The following is a 21,468-nucleotide window of genomic DNA, read 5'->3' on the forward strand; positions in this document are numbered from 1 at the left end:
TTCAGTTTTGCTGTTCTGGTTGCATATAAGGATGTTTCTTTTGTTTGTTTGTATGTTTTTGTAATCTTAAAGATAATGACCTTTCCATTATTTAAACTTCTTGGTGAGAGACTGAGAGTTATTATGTTCATCTTTTTTTTTTTTTGAGAGAGAGGATGTGAATTTGAAATATTTTAATCCCCTCGATTCAAAATATTTACTGAAGGAATTTGTAACATTATGCTTAGACACACATTCTTTGATGATCAGGTATTGGGTTAAAAGTTTTGTTTAGCCAGGTGGAGAGGGAATATGAATATTAAAAATTTCCACGTCACAGAATCTTGTGTGGTACATTCTGATTCTCGACTGGATACCGTTTCCGATCATTTCTAATTGGAACAAAGTAACAGGGTCTGGAGCCCTAGGTGCATCTTGACTGCGGATCTGCGGTAACTGTGGAGGAGAAATCCTACACAAAAACAGAGATTTTGTACTAACTTATATAAACATAGAAACCCCATGTACCAAGGAGGTGACTTTTAGTCACAGCAGAAATTTACTAGGAAATGAGAATTACAGAATATGAGTCCCTCAGGTTAGTAGCAGAATGTCTAGCTAATTGTCTTGGTCTTAGGCACGAAACGCAGAGGTGAGAGAAGATGGGAAACGTCGCCCAGCGTGACCCGGGCCCTGTGCCCCTTCTTCGAGTCACGGTTGCTCCCGTGGTTACGTCACAGGGAGAGACGTGCAGAAACCCCTATCGAGAGAAGCATCAATTCATATAATTAATTTTGCCATTGTAAAAATCATTTGTAAAATTTGCATTATTAACATTATCAAGTCACTAGTTGGTAAGACATCAGACATGACGAGAGTGAAGGGCAGCTTAGGGAGAGCCGGGCTTTAAACCCTCAGTAGAGCGGAGTTAGGATCAAAGGCGCTTGCTTTATGTGGCTGTGCTAGACTTTGAAGTCATGACTGCACCTACAGCACTCATTTCATCAAGTTCACTGGTGTCTTAATAGCAGATCAATAAGTTTCAAAGTCGGAGAGTTAATTTGATACTAGTGCTGATGCGGTCATGCTGGGGAAGCCGAGAGAGAGAGAGGCAGGCAGAGAAAGCTGCCTATTAACAACTCCGGTCCAGAGTGCACAAAGATGCAGATTACGGGTCTATCTGTGACCCTGGAAAGACAGGCTGCGGCCAGGAATGGGGAGGCCGTGGGTTGAGAAAGCAAGGGGGCCCTTAGTTTAGACAGCTCAGGTTATCTGGAAGCCAGCCTGTCCTCGAGAAACCTCAGGTTGGGTGCACACACATGTGTGTTTGCACATGTGTGTGTGTGGCACACAGGAACAGGTGACATGTGCCGGGGGAAGCACATGCACACACCTTTCTGAAATAAAGGTAGAAATCTGCATAAAGACCAATGTTGGCTTTATGGGATGATTTGGGAGGAAATAGTACAGAATCTGTAGTTTTTTTGAAGGGAGCTTTGAAAAAATGCTTACATCATAGGGGGCTATGCTGATTCTTTCTTTCTTTTTTTTATAATGTGGTATTGAGGATATCTGTTTAAGTGCAGAATACTTAGGCAATAATGATTTGTTACAAGTTCATTTTGATCCACTTAAAAAAGAAAAGAGCTCTTCAAGAGAAATCTGAGCCCCAAATTTCTTCCCTTCTTCATAGCATCACTTGATGTGTGTGCAAACAAACGGGATTCTTTACTGAGCTCTGTCTTCACTGCCTTAACAAGGTTTTGTCTCCGGTCTCCCCGTTTTTACATGATACAATTGTATGATGTCGCCCAAAGGTTTGCTGGACAGAAAGCACCAGTAGGTAAAGGCACTGGTAAATGGAAAGAGAAAGAGAGCTGGGCCAGAGGGGAGTGTCTGTACGTATGTTGAGGTTTTTCTTTGTTTTCAGTGGTTCGGTTGAGGTTCTTCATGTGAGATAAGCATAACCATCGTGGGGTGTGTGGCGGAGATGACATCAGTGGCTGTGGCAGGAGGGGATTTGGGGAGAGGGTGGTTTTGTGTGTGTGTGTGTGTGTGTGTGCACTCAGGGGAGGGTGCAAAGATATAGAGTTCAAAGATGCAAATCATGAGAAAGTACAAACCTTAAAATAATAATTTTTTTTTAAATAAGAACTTTCCCGTCTGTATGTATAGCACCGGCTTCCCAGCATCGAAGGTCAGATTCACACCCTTTTCGAACAAAACTCTAATTTAGAATGTTCATCTAAGGGTTGATAATGGTATTAGGAGGCCAGTGGGGCGGTCAGTGGGTGTTGTATATTAGCTCAGTGGCCATTACGGCTTTACCTAGACCCCCACGATTCATTGGGCAGATTAACCATCACATCTGTCATTTTATCCCTTTTAGTTCTCTCCCCTTTTTACCACATTTAAAATACGAAAAGGGGGGTGGAAATATCATCTGGAAGACAATTTATATGGAGCAAGCCCACGAAGCACACTATTCCTAAAACGCCTAAGAAATCGCCGTATAGATCTGTGTGTATATGTATAAGATGGTCATATGTGATATAACTTTGCATGACATAGAGATATAGATGTTGAAATGATGTTGGTGAATTCAAATAAGTTGGTTATGCCAGGTAAGCTGCAAGTTTTTTAACTTAATTTCTTCTAGTGTAGTCTTGTGCCTATTTTGTAGAGAGAGTTTTGTGTTTTAACAGTCTTGTAAGACATCTGCTACCGGGATGATGGCTGAGTTCATTAAGCCTCTGTAGTTTAATTTCTGACAAAACTTCCGTTTCAACTTTGTGGAACCATAAACCAGACAGGCGCCTCAGGAGTGTGTGTATAGTGGCTCTCCGCTCCGGAATGGCGATTCTCCGGGTTCTGGTGTGTTTGTGAGCAGCCTCTTTTGTTGCGTTGTGTCGTTTCCTGTGTGTTTATTCCAGAAAGCTGTCACCGTTAAAGGGAACTTAAGAGTTTCTGTAAATGTAATGGCTCATCCTGAGCAAAGTGGGAGAGACAGTGCTCGGAACCTGGGGAATAGAGGTGGAAGCAGCCGAGCTGATGAAGGTGTTTCTTGTCACATTTGTGTAGGAATTATTTAGCGTGCTGTCTTTCCTGGGCTGCTGCAGTAAAAGTGAAGACACGGAAAATTATCCCAGATGGGACGAATCGCTCGTTCTCTGTTCTTCTTTTTTTTTTTTAAAAAGGAAAAGATTTCAGAAAAAAGTCGTCTTTTTCTTTAGAACAGTATGAATAAAATCTGGACAGCTGTCGAAAAAGATATGCCGTCTGCATTTTTTTTTAAATTTCTAGCCGCCACCATAACTAAATAGCTTGAATAGTACATCTTTTTTTTTTCCTCTTCATACATAATGATCTCTACTTCATTAAAAGCGTATTAATCTGGCTTCCAGTCTCTTGGGAGACACCTTAAGATGATGATATTGTGGGTTTTTTTCCCCCCGAATTGTTTAAAAAAAAATTCTAGCAGATTTGGTCCCTGTCAGTCAGAAATAATTGTGTTCTTAATCTTGTCCCTGATGGATGACTCGGAGTTCAGCAACGGGCTGGCTCCAATGACAAATACAATATTAATATTCATTAACTGCTTTGACAATGCTAATTTTGATGCAGTAGTAAAGGGCCTTCCAAAGTTAGCGGCCAAAGCATCAGAGCTGCGCAAGGTGGCAAGATAATTTGTGCTGGTTTGCTGAGCTGAAGGCTTTTAAAGTCTATAGCAAAAAGCTAGGTACCACAAACAAAAAAGAGAAAGGGAAAAAAGTTCTGAAGCATTGGAAGGCAGGGCTGCGGAAATAATACGATCACAGTCCGCTAAAAAATTTGACACCTCTGATGCAGTTTCTTTGAGTGAAATTTCTACAAAGTTGCAACAAAAAAGCATAGCATGGTAAGTCAGCACATTCTTGATTTTGTTTAATCTTTTTGATCTTTTCAATTATCGCTATTTGAAGATCAATAGTCATTTTTTCCTACTATGCTTAGAAGACGCACAGCGGTGGTTTAATATGTGTTAGTACCGTTTGCTTTAAAGGAACACATCCACAAGTTTCGGGAGGTTTTTTTTTTTTTAAGTTAGTTATGAAAAAATGTTATACAGTAAATTGTTCTGAATTCTTTTACATATTGGTGTTTTTAACGGTCTATTTTGGCTTTTGTATTCCCTTTGCCCCTCAAAAAGAATTCAGCAAGATAATTAAGCTCTGGATGTTGTCAAGAATTTTGAGGGACTTTCAACCGGCAAAAAAAAACTTAGGAGTGAAGTGGTCCTCTAACTTTATCTAAATTCAGCCAGTTTCCCCTCTTCGGTCTCTGAATGCATCAGATAGCTATGAAAGCTTAACTTCACTGGAGAACTGCAAAGCATTACTTTCACCAACTTAGGTGAACTTCTGTGGACTATTGAAATTGCCTTTATGCTTGCCAAGTCGGCAAACAAAATATCAGGCTTTGTTCTTTTGATTGAATGCTGGGCTGGAGGGTGAAAAAAAGAGTAAGAAAGCCCTGCCTTTTTTTTTTTTTTAACACCCCCTCCCTTTTTTGGGGGGGTGGGTGGTTGTAGAATCGGGGGAGATCCCAGTTATTGTGCCCTTCCCTATCAAGCGAGATAATTCTGTGAATGGAACTGTGCGTGAGCATCCTCTCTGGCGGCGCTGCTGGTGTGCGCGGCTCCCCTGTGCGGCGGCGGCGGGCGCGCCGCACGGCGGCAGGGCGGGTGCTGCCCTCCAGTGGAGCCCGCGGCCGGCGCGGGCCCGGGGCGCCCAGCGCGGCGCACGGCGGCAGCATGCCCGCGGGCCGGCGGTGCGAAGGAGAGCTCCGCGTCCCGCTCTAGATGGTAAGCGGCCCCTCGCGGGGTGCGGGGAGCCTTGGCGGCCGGGCACGGCGGCTCCGTGCCTGCCCCGCCGGGTCCCGACGCATCCAGCGCCGTTGCATGCTCCTGGGCTCAGGCTTCCCAAGGTTTGCTGTCACTTTTGCAGTAACTTTGTAAGATTGATGTCCCTTGACTGGTAAGGTTCCGGATGGAGTAGGTCTTTTACTTTGTAAACTCCCCTTTAAGAAGAACAACAGGAGAAAGAAAAGGAGACTTTTAATTCCCAACTTTTAGCCTGTGACTATAGAAACCTGCTTTATTATAAACATTGGTGAACTCAGAGATGAGTTTTTGGGGAGGGGGTTTCGTTTCTTTTTGCCCACCAAGTCACGGTGACAAATGCTCCACCCTCCTGGCTCCCCTCCTCCCGGTCCCTCCCCGAATACTTTCCTAAAGGGTCAGAGCTTTTCCACTTTTCATGTATTTTTCGTCCAGGACCCATTTTCCCTTCCTCCCGTCTCTCACTTCTTTATTTAAAACAACAAAACAAAAGTTTGCTGATGATGTGGTTGAGGACCCTGGGATGTGAGGGGACAGTCCCCGTTGCCTTTATTTCTTCTCCACACGATTGTGATTTCATGCTAGAAGGAAAGGAAGCGCGCCCTCCCTCTCTCTCTGATTTGGTGAAGTTTTTTTGTCTTTTTGTTCTGTTTTTTAAATCCCACAGAACTTTACAGCATTTGGTCACCTTCTGATTTTTTATACAACTGTTCTAAGTGTGGGTGTACTTCTGACAAATTGGGGTGCCCTGGGGTCCTGCTCCTAGCGATGGGGCGGCCGATAGCAGTGTCTTAGGAGGAGTTAGCCTGAAGACATTCACGAGGTTTCCCTGTTCTGGTTGCGGAGGTCGGGGGGGGGGGGGGGGCTCCGTCTGGAATGCGTTGCCTCATCTCGCTGTTTTCACTCTGTTGTCTTTTGAGAAAGCCAGAAAATAAATTCGGAGCCCAAGTTGCCCATCCTGTTGGCTGCACTTATAAGTTATTGTTGCTGAGTGATTGGGAGCTGTCCATCAATGGGGAGGGAACTAGCAGTTTACTTAAGAAATTGCATGTGTGACAAAGGCAGCTGGCCGAGTGTGGTGGTCCCCGTGAATAGAGGGAGGGGAGGCAATTAGGGGGCTGTGTGGCTGGGGCTTTTTACTTGTCAAACTGAGGCTCATTGCTTTTGTTACTGCCGTGTAAAGGGAAGGAGCAGGGTTTTGTTTTGGTATTAAGGGCCTTAAAGATTGCTGCCTGACACTTACACAGGAAGGCCGGATAAATCCAGAGAGAGGGGCCACGGAGCTGTGTTTTAAAAAAGAAGAAGAAAATTTAAGAATTCTCACTTTTTTGTTGTGTTTAAGCCTTTCCAGCCCTTGTTTTTGTTTTTTTGGTTTGTTATGTTGTTGTTGTTGTTGTTTTTGTGAGGTGGGTGAGGTGATTAACTTGTCCGACATGTTAACAGATTGCTTAGAGACCACCGTCACGACAGCAGTCCTGTGCTGGGTTTGGGGACAAAATTCTGGGCGCTCGGGTTGGTGCATTAAAACCATCTCCTCCCTGTATTCGCTGTCACGCTGCCAGGAAAAAAAAAACAAACAAACAAAAAACCGCACCGTTGCCACTGATCCCGTGAGGGCAGCGGGGCGGCAGAGGTGTTTTCTTACCTGCATGCAAATGGGAGCTGAGTTTGCTTTTGAAGAGGGCGAGAGGATTTGACACTCGGACAGGAAAAGCATTCTGGGCGAGTTTTGTCCTCTGCAACTTTCTTCTGCCTTTAACCCCTCCTGGAGCGGCCGCCCTCCCACTCTCCCCTCCTTCGTGTAAAATGGGGCGACTTCAGGCTGTGATGTCTGAGTCTCTCAACTCCAATTAAGTTAAACGCACACAAATGTACCCGGCCCTGGATCCTATGAGAGCCCCAGGAAAAGTAAGTCGGGTTCTTGGGGTTCAGGGAGCGGTCTTTGCCTTCTCTCCCTCTCCCTCCCTCTCTCTCTCTCCCTCTCTCTCTCTCCCTCTCTCTCTCCCCCTCTCTCCCCCTCTCTCTCTCTCTCTCCCCCTCTCTCTCCCTCTCTTTCTGGGGAAAGCACACAACACTCAACAGTCAGACAGCAAGTTAGCATTCCGACTCCTGGGATGCCCGTGAACCCTGGGAGCTTGCGTCCTTCTGTTTCCAGAGAGGTCAGTGGAGACGCTCGCTCGCAGGCACCGTCTCGCCTCTGGAAGGAAAAGAGGGTGTGTGTGCATGTGGCAGGCAAGGCCCTACCAAGTGTCACTCCCGTGTCACTGTGACAAGAAAATATACTTTTCTCCTCCCTCCCCCTCTCCCATGGCAGCCCTCTCCCTAAGAAATTTGTTGTGAGGGATTTGACAATCTTGCAGATAAAGTGCCTGCCTCCCGCCCGCGGTTGATCATTTTCCCTCATGGCTGACCGCAATTTCTTAGCTACTCTTAGCGGTGGCTCTGTCCCTGCTGCCCCAGGTAACGGGTGAGGGAGGGGACTTTGCTTAGGTGCCCTGAGCAGGCTGGGGAAATGGGCCTTCCCCCTTCCCTCACGGATTTCAGAGTGGCACAGTTGAGAAACTAGGAGTTTTTGAATTACAAACAATTAAAAAAAAAAAAAAAGCTGCAACCAGATCTTTGAACTTAGATCGGTAGGTTTCTTTTTGTTTTGTTTTTGTTGCTTTGTTTTGTTTTGGTTTTAGAGGGGGTGTATGTGGAAGGGGAAGAATTAACAGAACATTTCAAGGCGATGTCAAGGAGAACGCTGAGCTCTTGGAGCAGACCGGGATGGAAATTTGGAGCCATCTCCATCTTTTAAGATGCTTTTTTTTTTCAGCTCTCTAAGTGAAAGGAATAAAGGGAGGGGAAGCTGGGAGGAAGAAGAAAAGTGAGAAAAGCAGTAAGGGAGGAGGAAAAAAAAAAAGCCGGCCCAGTCCCATCTTGAAGGTATAGAGAAAGTTTTTGTGAGGTGGAGAGAAAGAAAACCAAAAGCTATTATGTACCCTAGGGATGCGCTCTTAGTGGGAATGGAATATGTGAGTGGGAAGGGAGGCACAGTGGCCTCCGGGTTCTCTCTCTTCCAGCAGTTGGGCGGTTGGCACCTCAATTTGAATTGCTGGGTGAGTAGTGGTGTGTGTGTGTGTGTGTGTGTGTGTGTGTGTGTGTCTCCCCCGTTCGTGTCCTTGCTTATGGTCGTGACCATTAGAACCTCTGTGCTTGTCGGAAAAAATACAGACGCCGGGAAAGGGAAAACAAAACAAGAATAAATGGTCAGCTCAAGCTGTGCCCTTTCATGATGTGCTTTTCAGAGCAGTTTGGGGGGGGAGGGGGGAGAAAGGGTTAAAGAAAAGATGGGGTGGAGAGAAAGCTTGACTTTCATCACGATCCGTAACAGTTATATAGCCCCGCAGACCCGGCTCCCCAAGTGCGCGGAAGCTGGACTCTGGAAAGGGGTGGTGGGGTCTGGGGTTTCTTCTAACAAACAAGTGTCTTTTCCCTCACCCACCGGGGTGGGCTCCTTTGGAAGAAAGAGAAGGGAAAAGGACATTCATTGCCTTATAGAGGAGCGTGCTTTTTTGAAGCTCGAAACATTTTTTTTTTGAGCAATAAGGTTTTCACAGTAGCAGCGCTTGTGTAAACTGTGTATTTTAGTTTCATATTTAATGCTGACTTTCTGTAGCTCTGTCTTTAGTTGTATTTATTTTCAATCTCCAAATTTAGATGCTGGCCTTTTAGGGCTACAGTCTTGCCTGTGGTGTTTGCGTTTTTTAACATAAAATGCGTTTTTGGAAACCTGAGCGAGAGGCTGGCGACAGCCCGCTGTGCTGTTCCCGATTAGGAAGACAGCCTTTTCAGTGCCCACTGAGGGGTTAGGGTGCGTTGTGCTCGGCTGCACCGTTGGGTGAGCCCTTTGCCACGAGCCGTAAGCGTGTTCGTTCTCTTGGATTCGGAGGCGATGCCTTCGTTATCTCCATCCTTCTTTCCTAGTGTGTGTTGTTGAAGGGCCAAACACAGAACCATTTGCAGTAGTTGATGAGCTCTTTGAGGTGATATTTGGGGAAGAAGGAAGGGAATACACTACCAACTGCAAGAGTCCTCGTGTTTTCAATGTCACGATAAGCCCTGCGTGCTGTGTGCAAACACACAGGGGCAGATAAGTCCTGCAGCCGAGCGTGAGGGGTGACCGACGTGTGCCCGGGCTTCCTTCCCGGCTGTGGGTGCGTTGCTAGTGCAGCGTGTGGCTGGGTGGGCTGCCCAGAAGTGTGGGCGGGGGCTTCGGGCCGGCCCTGCAGACACGTCGGTTGGGTTGGGGCACGTTGCCCACCCAGCACAGTTTTTCATTTTCGAGATGGCCGAAAGGTTCCAGGTCTTCGTTTACGCGTATGACTTGGGTTACTGGACGCTGCCCCCGCTGCTTTGGTGATGGTTAAATCTCCATTCTTGGTGTCTTGTAGGAAGGGAGTTACTTGACAGGGTCGCTTCCCGACTCCAGCGGTACAGATACTACGATCTCTGTATTGTCCCAGCAGGCTGCCGCATCAGCATTTGCTGGAAGTGACACAGCCTGCAACCTTATATTCTTCTTAGGGAAACCTCCCCTTTGTGGTTTGGGGCCGGTGGGGGGCCTGGCTGAGCTATGCAACGGAATTCTTTCCTTCTGCAATATTTTGGAATGTGATGAAATCCTGACATGCCCTCCAGATTGCATGCTTGTGCACACATTTGAGGATTTTTGAAAAATTGAACTTTGCCTGAGTCATTCCCTGTTACCTTGAACTTGCAGCCTATCAGCTCGCGATCAGAGGGAGCAGCAGTGGCGTGTCCTCCTCACCCCGTCTGCGTCCTTCTCACGTGTCAGTTGTGGGAGCTGTAGGTGTCCGATAGAGGACGCCCACGTGGGGGGCACGGACAGGACCGAGTGGAATGCGGGAGCCCGCCCTTTGCATTGTCCTCCTGTCACGGCTGTCTGCCAGATTCCTGCAGAATCCAGAGGTGGGGCGTTCGTGGCTTTCGGGCCCCCTGAACACGGTCATCCCCCCACTTTCAGGTTACCTGCTCTTCCTAGGGAGAAATTTACATGCTCTTTCAAGAAAACGGCCATTTCTTGAGCTTTTATCAGACATCCTGTAGCAGGCATGAATTTCAGACACTAAGGCTTATATTCGAAAGTTAGGCACAGGGTGCATGTGAAAAACTGCAGATATTTTCATGCAACCGTTCACTGGAAATACATCAGCAGGGTGGGATCAGATTCTGTTCCCTGCTTCTTTCTTGACGTCCCCAGGATGCAACGACATTATGTACTTACAATTTACTCTAAGTCGAAATTGGTGATTTCCTATCCATCATTTTAGGATTCTGTAGATTTGGGGTTGTTGTTTTTGGGGTTGGGGGGGGAGAAGTGGCCTGGAAATAATTATTTTTTAAAAGTTGTTTGCAATTTCAGCTTTTGGATTTCTCCATTTGGAATGGGTTAGTTTTACTCCCGGCGCTAGTTTGAAAGTCTGCTCTCCTAGAAACAGCCATACCCTCTTACCCAGTTCCCAAGCATTCTCTGCCCATGCGGACACGTCACAAGCCTGGCTATGTTCACACTAATACTTGAACTCCCAAGTGGGAGAGAAATATCTGTGGGAAGGTGGAGGTGGCAGGTTCCTGGGAAATGTCTTAGGGGTGGAGTGGCTGGTCCTCATCTCCAGTACCAGAGGAGGATTAGGACAGTCAGGGTATACCCCCTGGCGCTACTGGCCACTGCCATCCCCTACGTGGGGATGCTGTGGCTGGGTCCTGGAGGGCTGCAGCAGGAAGAGACCTCTGGGAACCTGGCTGGGCAGGGCAGAGCTGGGACAGGAGGGGCAGGCCAAGACTTCAGCGTGCCAGGGCTTTCAAGGGTAGTTGGGGGGTGGGGGAGGGGCACAATAGGATGCTTTCTTTTTATCGGGAAATACATGAGAATGAGTGGAAATAAATTATGTTTAATGAACTTAACTGGGAGTAATTGTTCAAGAGCCTGTGAAAGCACGGCTGGGCCGGGCCAGGCCTCGGCCGCCACCTTCCCAGAGCCAAGCAGCTGGAGCGCATCTCCCTTTTCCGAGTCTAAGTGCTCCCCTTCGTGAGCCCACTCCCCCAGCCCCACACCTCCTCCAGGCCCAGCTGCCCCTCCTTTCCTTCTCGTTGGGGATTAAGGAAAGGTCATTAAGAAGAGCTGAATTTGGCCCCCCAGACCTGCAGTGCTTTGGCAATCTGTTTGGTGTGTTACCAGCTGGGTTGTTACATTATAGAAGGGGCAGGAAAAAAAAAAGGCCAAGGGCTTAGGATGGTTTGAGTTAGTTCTATGTATATGCATGTGTGTGTGAGAATTTGGATGGAAATTGACTGCACATTTATTCTCTCCCTGCCTGCCCTGTTCAATCATTTCCCTGCAAGAAGAATTTTAATGCCCGTGTGAGTGCCTGAGAAACTGTGAGTCGGCAGAATTTCGTAGTTGGCACAGGGAATCCGCTCTCGTCCCCTTCTTGCTGTCTGAATGGATTTGATGGGGGCAGGGCGGGGGAGGGTCAGCTATTGGTAATGCACTAAACACACAGGCAGTGTCCTGGCGTGGCAGGCTCCCAGGTGCAGGCCTGTGTGTGACTCCGCAGCCTCGTGGCTCCAGGATTCCTCAGCAGCCTGCCCCAGGGAGGTCGGCTGAGTGCTGAAGTCGCAGCGCGGGGAGGGGGTGTTTCTCTTCTGCACCTCGCTGCAGACCTCCTTTCTGCAAGCAAAACTCGAACCCTGTGAAACCTTCTCTTTTTTATTTACCATTTTCAACAGGCAGTGCCGTAGCCATCAATGGAAGACTTGTCCAGGGAAACAAAGTGCCATTAGCTGGGGCAAGGCCTCCGAGAGGAGCTTTGTCCGACTGTGAATGCACCCCGGGCGCTGCCCTAGATGGGTCCTCACTGGCTGAGCGTCTGATAGCTGTGACTCCAGCGAGAGTAAAACGGTGGAGGAGACCCACTAGGCCAAGGGCGGAAGCGCGCCTGCCACCCTGGCCCTCTGTGTGTACGGGGGCTTTGCAGGATGCAGCAGCGGGATGCTCGCCTGCATCTCTGGGGTGGGAGGAAGCGCACAGCCTGGGTCCAGGTCGCTGTGTGTCTCCTTGAGGTGGTGCCATCATCCTCTGAAGGGGTTGCTAATGATTGGGGTAATGGGTCGTCGAGGTTGGAGGGTTACCTTCACTGCCCATTCCTGCACTCTGGCACTGTCTGGAAAAAAACATTAGGGCTGCTTGAGTCATCGAGGGGTGGCTGGTGAGTGAGAAGCAGCCCCTCGTTCACCCCCGGCCCCTCCTCTTCTCCAGCGCTCCCAGGCTCCAGTGACGTGCAGCATCCATTAACGTGTCGCGAGTTGCCATTGGCCTTGGTGCAGCTATAGTAAGAGGCATCTGAGAAATGCATTGGAAATGAGCTATAAACATATATATATATATATATATATATATATGATCTACCAACCTAGAGTGAACAGTGTCCCCTCCGGATGCCGACTTCAGGCCCCCCAGCACTGCTGACCTAAGACCACTGAAGACCTTCCATGCACCCACCGCGGGGAGGGGAGAGGGCTGACAAATGCTCCTCAGTGCTGCTTTTGTTTTATTGTGCTGGGCTCGTAAAGGCACTTTCTGGCCCCATTTTTCCTCCGCAGAAAGGGAGAGCAATAGGGGAGCATTGAAGAGGAGGGCCAGCCGAGAGGCCAGGGCTAGCAATGGCTCTATTTGTTTTCAGCGTCCGTTGATTAATAGGTTGCAAGGTGAATGGCAAGCTTTCATTCCCTTCGGGTTCCCCACAGTTGCAGGAGGTCGAGGGGCTGGGGTCAGAGGAGGGCTGGCAGGGGGATCTGGAGTGCCCGACTTGGTCTTTCGCTTGCCAGGTCCCGAATCGTGAGCGGTGTACGGATGGGGATGGGTGTGTGGGCGCATGGCGACGAGGGTGGCATGGCCAAGTTGCAGAGCGCCATGCTTAAGGGTTCTTGAGAGGTCAAAGGTCAGCCCCAGGGGCACCTCCTCCACACTCCTCCCCCACCCCCACCCCCAGTGTATCTGGATGAATACTTCTGGTGGAAGGGCTTTGTGTTCTTTGAGGGCTGGTAAAGGACCCTTCCTTTATAATTTAACTATTCAGTGCTCAAACCCATGGAGCTTAATGAACAGAACCAGGAAAGGCTTTGCTTTGGGTAACAGCCATTTCTCCAGGTACAAGGCAGGAAGCCCTAATAATGGAAAGTCAGACGAGGATTTTGCTCCCTTTTAAACGAACACGGTTTACTCCGTTTCATGGGCTCAGTTTTTGAGCTGACTTTTGTTTTAGTTTCTGGTCAGCTGGAACTGACCGCATCACCAGAGTCCTGTGGGGCCCTGCTATTAGCTTGTCTGATTTCTAGAAGCAGAGACACTTCGTTACATGTCTCTATGCCCCTGCCTCCTGTAATCAGCCACGTGCTGTAAAGACCCCATGGAAAAGTGCTTGGAGCCCTGTGGCAAGGGTGTCCGGGTTTCGAGGCAGGGAACGTGGGGCCAGTCCTAACCTGGGGTGTTTGCGGGGGAGTGCAGGGGACACTGCTTGCTAAAACTGGTTCCAGAGGTTGGGAGGTGGGGGTCCGGGGACAGTCCCCACTGTGAGTCCAGATGCATCTGTATCCAGTTGGGACGACCCGCCCAGGCTGAGTCCAGGGGGTGCAGCTCACTGCACCAGTACAGCAGGGACCCCGTTCCAACGCCAGTCTCTGTAGGCACAGTGGGGCTGGTGGAGTCAGGCAGGTGAGTGCGCCAGGCCCGGAAATGCCACCTTCCAAGGCCTGGCACTTGGGGCGGATTTCCCCACCTGCTCTGTGGAATTAATAACACATGCCAGCTACTTCCCAGGTGTGCGGTGGGGACTCAGAGAACGGTGTGCCACGGCAGCACGGAGGCGGGGCACAGAGCCCAGGCTGCACCGAGAGCACTGGCCGCCGTGAGCTGTGCGCGAGCCGACTGGCGAGCTTCAGGAGCAGCGGTGGGTCGGTGCTGTCTCCCCGACCTGCCCTCAGATGATCTAGACAGGGGTGCCAGGGGGTTCCACAGGTGAGCTTCAGGTGCTGATGGTGCAGATGTGTGCAGGCAGCTGTGACACAGGTCCCCGAGCTTGTGTGGAAGATTCCATGAAGCTCTGCTGTTTCTGTGGCTCAGAGATTCCTAGTGTTCACAGTCTTAGGGGTTATATACCAGTAGCTTGGACTCTCCAGGTAGTTTCCTGTGGCCGCCACCAGCATGGCCTTGAACGTTGCTCGTGGGCCATCAGTGGAGGTGTGATTCTCGTCCCGCCAGGTAGTTTCGAAGCTGCATTTAATATTTCGATAAAGGAGTTACCCAGAAGGCACCTGGTTTTGTGTTGCAGGTGTTTACCTTGGACACTAGAGTCCGTGTAACAGGATAAAAGGGGGAGGAGATACGTGTTTCCGTCTCTTTGTCCCACTAACCCTCCAGGCACAGGTGGCTGCTGTGGTTTAGATTTGCTGGGGCATTTCTGGAGGCTTATCTGTGCCCCTCCCCAAGAAAGGTGCTTCTTACATCTGCATTTTCTTAGGGTGGCACAGGTTTACCCCGTTCTTAAAGAACTGTTTAAAAGTGGGAGCTGTTCAAAGAGAAGGTCTAAAGGGCATTTCCTATTTGGGTGGTTCTGTGTTTCGTTTCTATCAGCTCTTTCTTCAAGGCCCTCAGCTGACTCTGAGAGGATCTTGGTCGTCTTGAACTATGTTTATTTAACATTCAGCTCTTCTGTGATAGTCTTATTAGCATAATAAATTGATTTTTTTTCCCAATGAGACAATGGATTGTGTTTGGGCATTAAATATCACATTTCTAAGAAGGGCACGCACCTGAGGAAGGAAGGAAGGGTGGCCACGGGACACCCGTACCCTCTTGTCCTATATTGAACATCCCTACCTTTGCGACAGGCCGTGGCTGTGTGTCCCCACTGTGACCTCAGTCATGCACTCGTCGTCAGTGTGCATTTGGTGCTGTTCTCGAAGCTCCCTTTGCACCGCAGGTGCGGCCAGGTGCGGGGCAGCGTGCTCAGCCCTGGGCAGGCACGGCCCCTCAGTCTTCATGGCAACCTTGTGAGGTGGACTCGGTCCTTATCTGGAGTTCCCAGACACAGAAACAAAAGCCTGGGAGAGCTCCCGTGGCTAGTCTGGCAACGTAGAATTTAAACCCGGTCTTCCTTGAACCCACAGACTTATCTCTGGTCACCGTGTGCATGCCGTGGGCTCTAACGCCATGTAAGGCCCTGCGATAGATAACAGGGCGTTAGACTGGATGGTTTCGGAAGGGTGCCCCCGCCTCCCCGGCTCTGTTCTGCCACTCTGTAGAGACTCCCCGTGAAGAGCACTGCCATTGGCTGGAACGGATCTGTGGAGCTGGCTCTCCCTTCTCTTCTGAAAATACTCGCAGTTGCAGTTTGATGGTTCTTAGGCAGTTTATGAGATTGTGCTCATCACTCCCACAGACTGGGCATGGCAAGGGATACAGAGTTCTAGAAAACACAGTCCCTGTCCTTAAGGAACTTAGTCACAGTAGGGCCGGGAGAGGCACATAGGGAACCCCTATAGTGGGCCTGATGCAGCGTGGGAGGAAAAGACTAAGGGGTCCTGGGGCTGGAGAGACGTGGGTGTTTTCAAGAAGAACACCCTGCTGCTGTAGAAAGTGGTCCCGGCACAGGGGGGTCCGGGGGAGCAGTGGTTAGACCCTGGTTTTTGCTTCTATTCCTGCCTTCCTGCTTGCCCCTGGGAGCCCTCTACCTGGAGACACTTGTGGCTGTATTGTTCATAATGACCTGCCTGGCATGCAGTCGTGATCGGAAAAGAGAACCACGGCTGTGTTCCTTCCTAGAGGCACCAGTTAAAACTTCAGGTTCCCTCCACTCCCCTCCCTCTCCCCCTGGGCTCTATAAAGTTCTGACTGAGGAGGGGAAAGACCGGTTGGCTGGCCTCACGTGTGCAGAGCAATATGAGGGCAGTGGCGGCCAGGACAGGGGCCCAACTTTTATTGGAATCACTTTCATACATATATCCGAGAGAACAGAATTAATTTTCAAATTCTGGATATACTCTGGATATAACTCCAGTGTTGCCCAAGAGCCTTTTGCCGGACAAGCAGAAAAAGATTCTTCCTCGTGTCCTGTCAGCCTTGCTCGACCAACTGTGGAGCCTTCGTTTTTGTTCTGTAGACAAAGCCACGTCATTGGCAGCTTCTCCCTAACAGTAACCCTAACGGTGGTGATACACCGTCATCCCAGCGCTCGCCTCGTGGAGGGGTTAGCGTTGATGGGCTCTCTTTCAGACTGGGGCTTGGTTGGACTCGGGTCTCTTACGACCTGCCAGGGTCCTGCGCCCGGGCCCACGGCCTCCCGTCTGTACTGAGACCGCCTAGGATCTGGGGTCGGAACTGTGATGAGCATCCGGAGAGAGGCTCCGGCTGGGCCGGGGTTGAGCCTTGCAGATTCACTGCCCACGCCCAGCCCTTGTACCTGCGCCCGGCCCCACACCCTTGCTGCCCTCCCTGTGTGTGGCCGTCCACTCCCTGAAGTCCTTCAGCCTCTTGGCGACCGTCTTCCCTCCTGGGCTGCCTGCGGTTCTTCCCTCTGGTCCCACGGTTTTCTTCCACTTGACTTTAAACCGTCTGCAACTGGTCTGCTTTCTTTCATTTCGGCGGGTGTGTATCTTTCCAACAAAATAGAAAACTTCTGGAAGGCAGCGACAGTCGTTTTTGGTTGTTTTTTTTTTTTTTTTTTTCCTCCTCTTGATGGCCTCCACTCCCTGTGACTGTGTCTGTCCCTTTCCCCCTCCAGCCCAGCACTCAGTGGGCACTTCCTTGTCGGGCACTTTTCAGGCTGTCCCAGACAGAGATGGTCTGTCTCCCAAGGGGACCCTCAGTGCGCGTCCGTGAGCCTTGGGCTGCGGCCCGGCCAGACCTCCCTGTTGCTGACGAAGGCGGTGTTCCTGCGTTCCAGAGCTCCCTCCGCTCTGGTGTTTTTAATCTCAGTGCTCGGGCTGCACACTGAGGACCCCCAGTGCAGATCTCCTGTGAGGGACTAGCTAGCCTCTCTCTCCCGACGAGGCCAGTTGTTTATGGGTGTCAGTGAAGCAGGCCGTTGAAAGCGTTGACCTCTTTTGCTTGCGGTTTTTTTCCCCCCTTTCCTGGAGCATCAAGAAGGCCCTATTTTTCTTTCCAGACATACTCCTGAAAAAGTTAGAAGCACCTTTAAAGATGCCCTTCCCTCAGTTATCTCTGGTAGGAAATACGCTTTCTATGGAACTGCCCTTCCTTGCCTACTTAAAAAAAAAAAAGGAAGGCGAAGAGGAAAAACATGAGGAGAACTAGCTGTTCGGTGGTCCCTGAACTCGAGAGGCGCTAGTGAGCGGCCCTGGCCTTCACCCCTTTTCTTTTAATGCAGTTCCTTCTCCTTGATGTTAATGCAAGTTGTGCCTTCCTAAAAGTAATAAAAGGAAATGAAGACGCGATCTGAAATGAAACTTGACTCTAATCCATTCATCATCTAATACTAGCCTCTTTATCTTCCCTGGTACCTAATCTGGTTAAATGTCCCTGTTGTAGGATTTTAGTGAAAATCCCCTATTGGGAATAGGGTTTTTTGCAATTGGATTACTCTCAGTAAATGGCCCAGTAGTTCGCTTGTTTCAGCTTAATTTTTTTTTCTTTGTGATCTTGCCGGGCTAAGTTACAGCCTCGTGGAGTGGAAGGGGAGGGCGTGGGCTGAGAGTGGGGAGGGAGACAGACAGGAGGATGATTTGGGAAGGTCTGGTTGTGGCAACCAGAAAAATCCTTAAAATGCTTTTCTTGACTCCCCTGCCTCTCTCCTCCTATCCACTGTTCCCAGACCTAAAAATGCCTGTATTTTGGTTTTCTGGAACTGCCCGTTTCTAAAACGCATATCTTTTATTAGCCCAATTCATCATCATGCAGTTAATTTATTAGATTTCCCTGATGGCTTCCTAATGAAATTCCTAATGAATCAGGGCTGATGTAATCTGCATAAAACACGCAGCAGCGCTTGCCTGGCCGTTTAGAGCTTTCTGATAGAGCTCACACTCCCACCCAGGCCAGGGTGGGGCTTTTCATCCTGTTCCCTGCCCCTTGCTCCCTGGTGCTCAGGGGCAGGGAGGGGTCAGGAGCCAGGTAGTGGTGGGTAGGAGACTGGGCGGGTGGGATTTGGGCCCTGCCAGGTGTCTTGTGCCTGAAGGGTTTCCTAGCCAGTCCCCTGCGAAGCCAGCCTGCCTCCTGGAGAGGTCCCTCTGGTGGGGCCCTGGGGTCGGAGATCCCCACCCACCCCCCTGGCCCACACGGTGCAGGGACACAGTGTGCTTGGGAGATTTGAGTGCCCACTTCTGGTCTGCCTGCCAATGGGGAAAGTGCAAACTCTTGGGCTCCACGATGGGGTGGCGGAGGTAGAACCTGCAGCGTGCCTACCCAGAGAGCTGTCTCCAACTGTCTGTTACTTTGAGTGCATGGATCGGGGCCGGGGCCGGGGCTGTGGGGCGGGACTGAGGGCTGCTTATGAAATGCAGGCGGGAGGGCGTGGGCAGGGGAACCCGCGGGCCCTGTGCCACCGGGAACCCGGACTGACGGTGCCTCTCTCTGCTCCTCTCCTCCCCGCAGTCGAACAAAGTGCCCGTGGTGCAGCACCCTCACCATGTCCACCCTCTCACGCCTCTTATCACGTACAGCAATGAACACTTCACCCCGGGAAACCCGCCTCCACACTTACCAGCTGACGTAGACCCCAAAACAGGTAGGCCATGTGCTCGGTGCCAGGAGGACATGCTGCTCCTGGGGACCTGCATGGGGACGGGCGGCGGGGTGGGGACCCGCTAGGGGCTGTGGGGAGGGGATCTGGTTCCTCTCCTGGGTATTGAAAAGGAAGTTCCTAGGGGAGGCCAGAGCCTGCTGAGGGACTGGTGTCTCTCTGGGGAGGTCCATCTGTAGCACTGAGGATCGCTCCGGGCACCCTGACAAGGGGGCCGGCTTGAGAACCGGGCCCAGACTGACAGAGGCGGTAACAGCCTTGGAGGTGTCTCATGGGCTCCTTGGGAATGCGTACGAGAGCCCTAAGGCCATGGCTCCCTGAAGTCCTGGTCCCCTTGGTGGCTAAAGGACTCCAGTCACCTGATGGTGACTTTTGTGAATCCTCAGGGCACCACACTGCTGGGCTCCGCACTCTCTGTGCCTGATCTATGTGGAGTCTTTCTCCCCTGCACTATCCAGGGTGTTTTCCAGCCCATTTTACAGATGTGAAAACTGAACCCCAGGATTTCTTCAGTGCAGCCAATAGGATCACGGCAGGTTTCCATCTTACCCTTCAGCAGCCTTGTTTTCCATCCCTGCTCTTTCCCAAAGGGGAGGGAGAGAACCCAAAGCAAGATTTAAAGCCACAGCTCGCGGCGGGGTGGTCTTGGGTGGAGAGCTACGCCAGAGTGTGTCTTGCTGGCTGCGGGTTCTCTTCCCAGCTCGTTCGTCAGAAGAATGGTTTTACAGTGGCTATTTGTGTCACTTTGTCAGAGAGCGTTGCTGGGTGCTGGGCAGAGGTAGGCTGCCTGTTGGGGCGGCCTTTGCTGCCCCTGACAGAGGCTGCACATTAGCTGGTTTTCAGCAGTCTCTGATCCCTCTTCATGCAGCGGGGGCGGGGCGAGGAGCAGCCTGGCTTTTGCTGGGCTGGAGGAGGCCCTCCAGCTCCAGGCCCTCCAGCTCCAGGCCACAGGAGTGAATGGCAGCCTCAGCGTCTCATTTAAATAATGGTAGTATAGGGAATAGCTTTTAAATGGTTATCGTAAAACATATGATTAACGTCTGTGGCCTGTTTACTTTTCCTCTGTGAACATTCTTTCAAGTGTGCGAGGGGCTTGGTGTCGGGTCCAAGCCCAGCTAATCCGTTTGGTTTTTGTAATCGAGAGAAAGCAATGTCTGCGTGAAAATGTCACCCAGGGAGACTTAATTTACAGATTAAAAGCTTCCTGAATGAATTAAAAAAAAAATGAAATAGTTTTCATCCACCAACTCAGTTCTCATTCCCTTTAATACTGTTTGATTTCTGAAATCTTATTCCTGTGGCTTCCCACTTCCGCTGCGGATACCAGCTCCTCAGTGTGGAAACCGCACCCCACGCCCTTGCTTTCTAAGACTCGCTCGCGGGGTGTTCTCCCACGGGATGCGGGAGTGCTGTGGCGTGCACCCTCAGGGTTCAGCCCCCGGCTCCTGTGGAGGCCCTTAGCTCCCCGTGGCTCAGCGGCGCCTGCTCAGCAGGTGGAGTTAGCTCACACCGGTGACTCTGTCCTTGAGTGTCTGGAACGGAGTGTAGCAGGTCTGCAGCGCCTCCTGTCTGTCAGTTCAGGTTCTTCCTAGGATGAGATGGCATGGCATTGGGTGAGGTCCCCTTGTAGCTCATCTTCTAGGCTGGGGTGGAAACGTTCTAGAAGGGAGAACTTTTTTGAAAGACGTCAAAAAGTATGTCAGAAACCAGAGCAACTGTTGTGCAGGTAAGTCATTAGAATTCAAAGAAGTGGAGGCACCAATTGCGAGGGCAAAAGGAATTAGTGTCACTTGATCACCCATATGTGCCATGCCCTTTGGATTTAAAAGTAATTTCTTTTTTTAAATTACACTAATCACATGAGGCAGAAGTACCCACGATGGCATTTCTGAGTCTGTCTGCATTTACCTAGTAGTACGTCGACCATCTAGACCGATAAACCAACTTTTCAAACCAGGGTAGAGGGATGATGAGAGGAGGCTTTACCAACAACTCCGGTGCTCGTAATCATGGGAAGAGCCTCATGCTAGGATCACGGATGAGCTGTCCCCCTGCATCCTTTTTTTATTCCCATCTCTTGATAGTCTGCTCTGTCCTCTCTCCCTCTTTTGTACCTGAAATGCGCTGCTTCTCCCAGGAATCCCACGGCCGCCACACCCTCCGGACATATCTCCGTACTACCCGCTGTCGCCCGGCACCGTAGGACAGATCCCCCATCCGCTAGGATGGTTAGTACCACAGTAAGCAGTTCCATTTTTTTAATTTTCTTTTTGTTTCTTACATGGGCATGTTCATTATTTCTTCTGTGCGTGTATGTGTGTGTTTCAGAAGTCAGGGTTGGCGGGGGAGGGCCATGGGGGGCGTGGGGAAGGTACTTATTGAGGTGCCCAGTGGGGGAGAGGGCAGTCGATAGCCACTCGATGGGTTATGTAGGAAGGGGGGGTGTTGATACGTAGCATTCTGGGCCCATGGTCCTAAAGGCTGTAGGTTGGGCTCTGTGGACAGGGGTGCCTGTACGGTACTTTGGGAATCACAGAAGGCGCTTGTATCCAGTGAAGCTGACCTTGGCTCTGCCGCTGGTGGCAGCCCTGGCCGGAGTCCCGTCGTCCTGTCGTTGGACCGAGGCAGCGGAACAGGAACAGGCACCACCTAGTTTGAAATCCGGGGGTGGGAGTGCGGGGTTAGACTCTCACACCCCCCGAGCCGCCAACCCCATCAAAACCCTGGCTGTCCAGGTTGACACCAAGAGTGGGGAGTTTTGTCTGTTGAGAAGCTCCGTGTTATTTA

General features: G+C 50.4%; 1 protein-coding gene across 38 annotated transcripts in view; it reads left to right on the top strand.

Moving 5' to 3' along the window:
• TCF7L2 (transcription factor 7 like 2) overlaps positions 1–21,468 on the top strand; it is a 189,933-nt gene that overhangs the window by 144,965 nt on the left and 23,500 nt on the right. For 31 of the 38 annotated variants that reach the window (XR_004903494.1, XM_036027312.1, XM_036027313.1 and 28 more), the window contains 2 exons: positions 18,534–18,666; positions 20,819–20,921. Coding sequence is in view for 37 of the 38 variants with exons in the window: in XM_036027312.1 (XP_035883205.1) it covers positions 18,534–18,666; positions 20,819–20,921 (236 nt within the window). In the remaining variant the exon portion in view is untranslated. The remainder of the gene's footprint in view (positions 1–18,533; positions 18,667–20,818; positions 20,922–21,468) is intronic. The other 7 variants (XM_036027299.1, XM_036027301.1, XM_036027306.1 and 4 more) reach the window with 1 other exon arrangement.

This window comes from Phyllostomus discolor, chromosome 5 (genome assembly GCF_004126475.2).
Source record: "Phyllostomus discolor isolate MPI-MPIP mPhyDis1 chromosome 5, mPhyDis1.pri.v3, whole genome shotgun sequence".
NCBI classification, from domain to species: Eukaryota; Metazoa; Chordata; class Mammalia; order Chiroptera; family Phyllostomidae; genus Phyllostomus; species Phyllostomus discolor.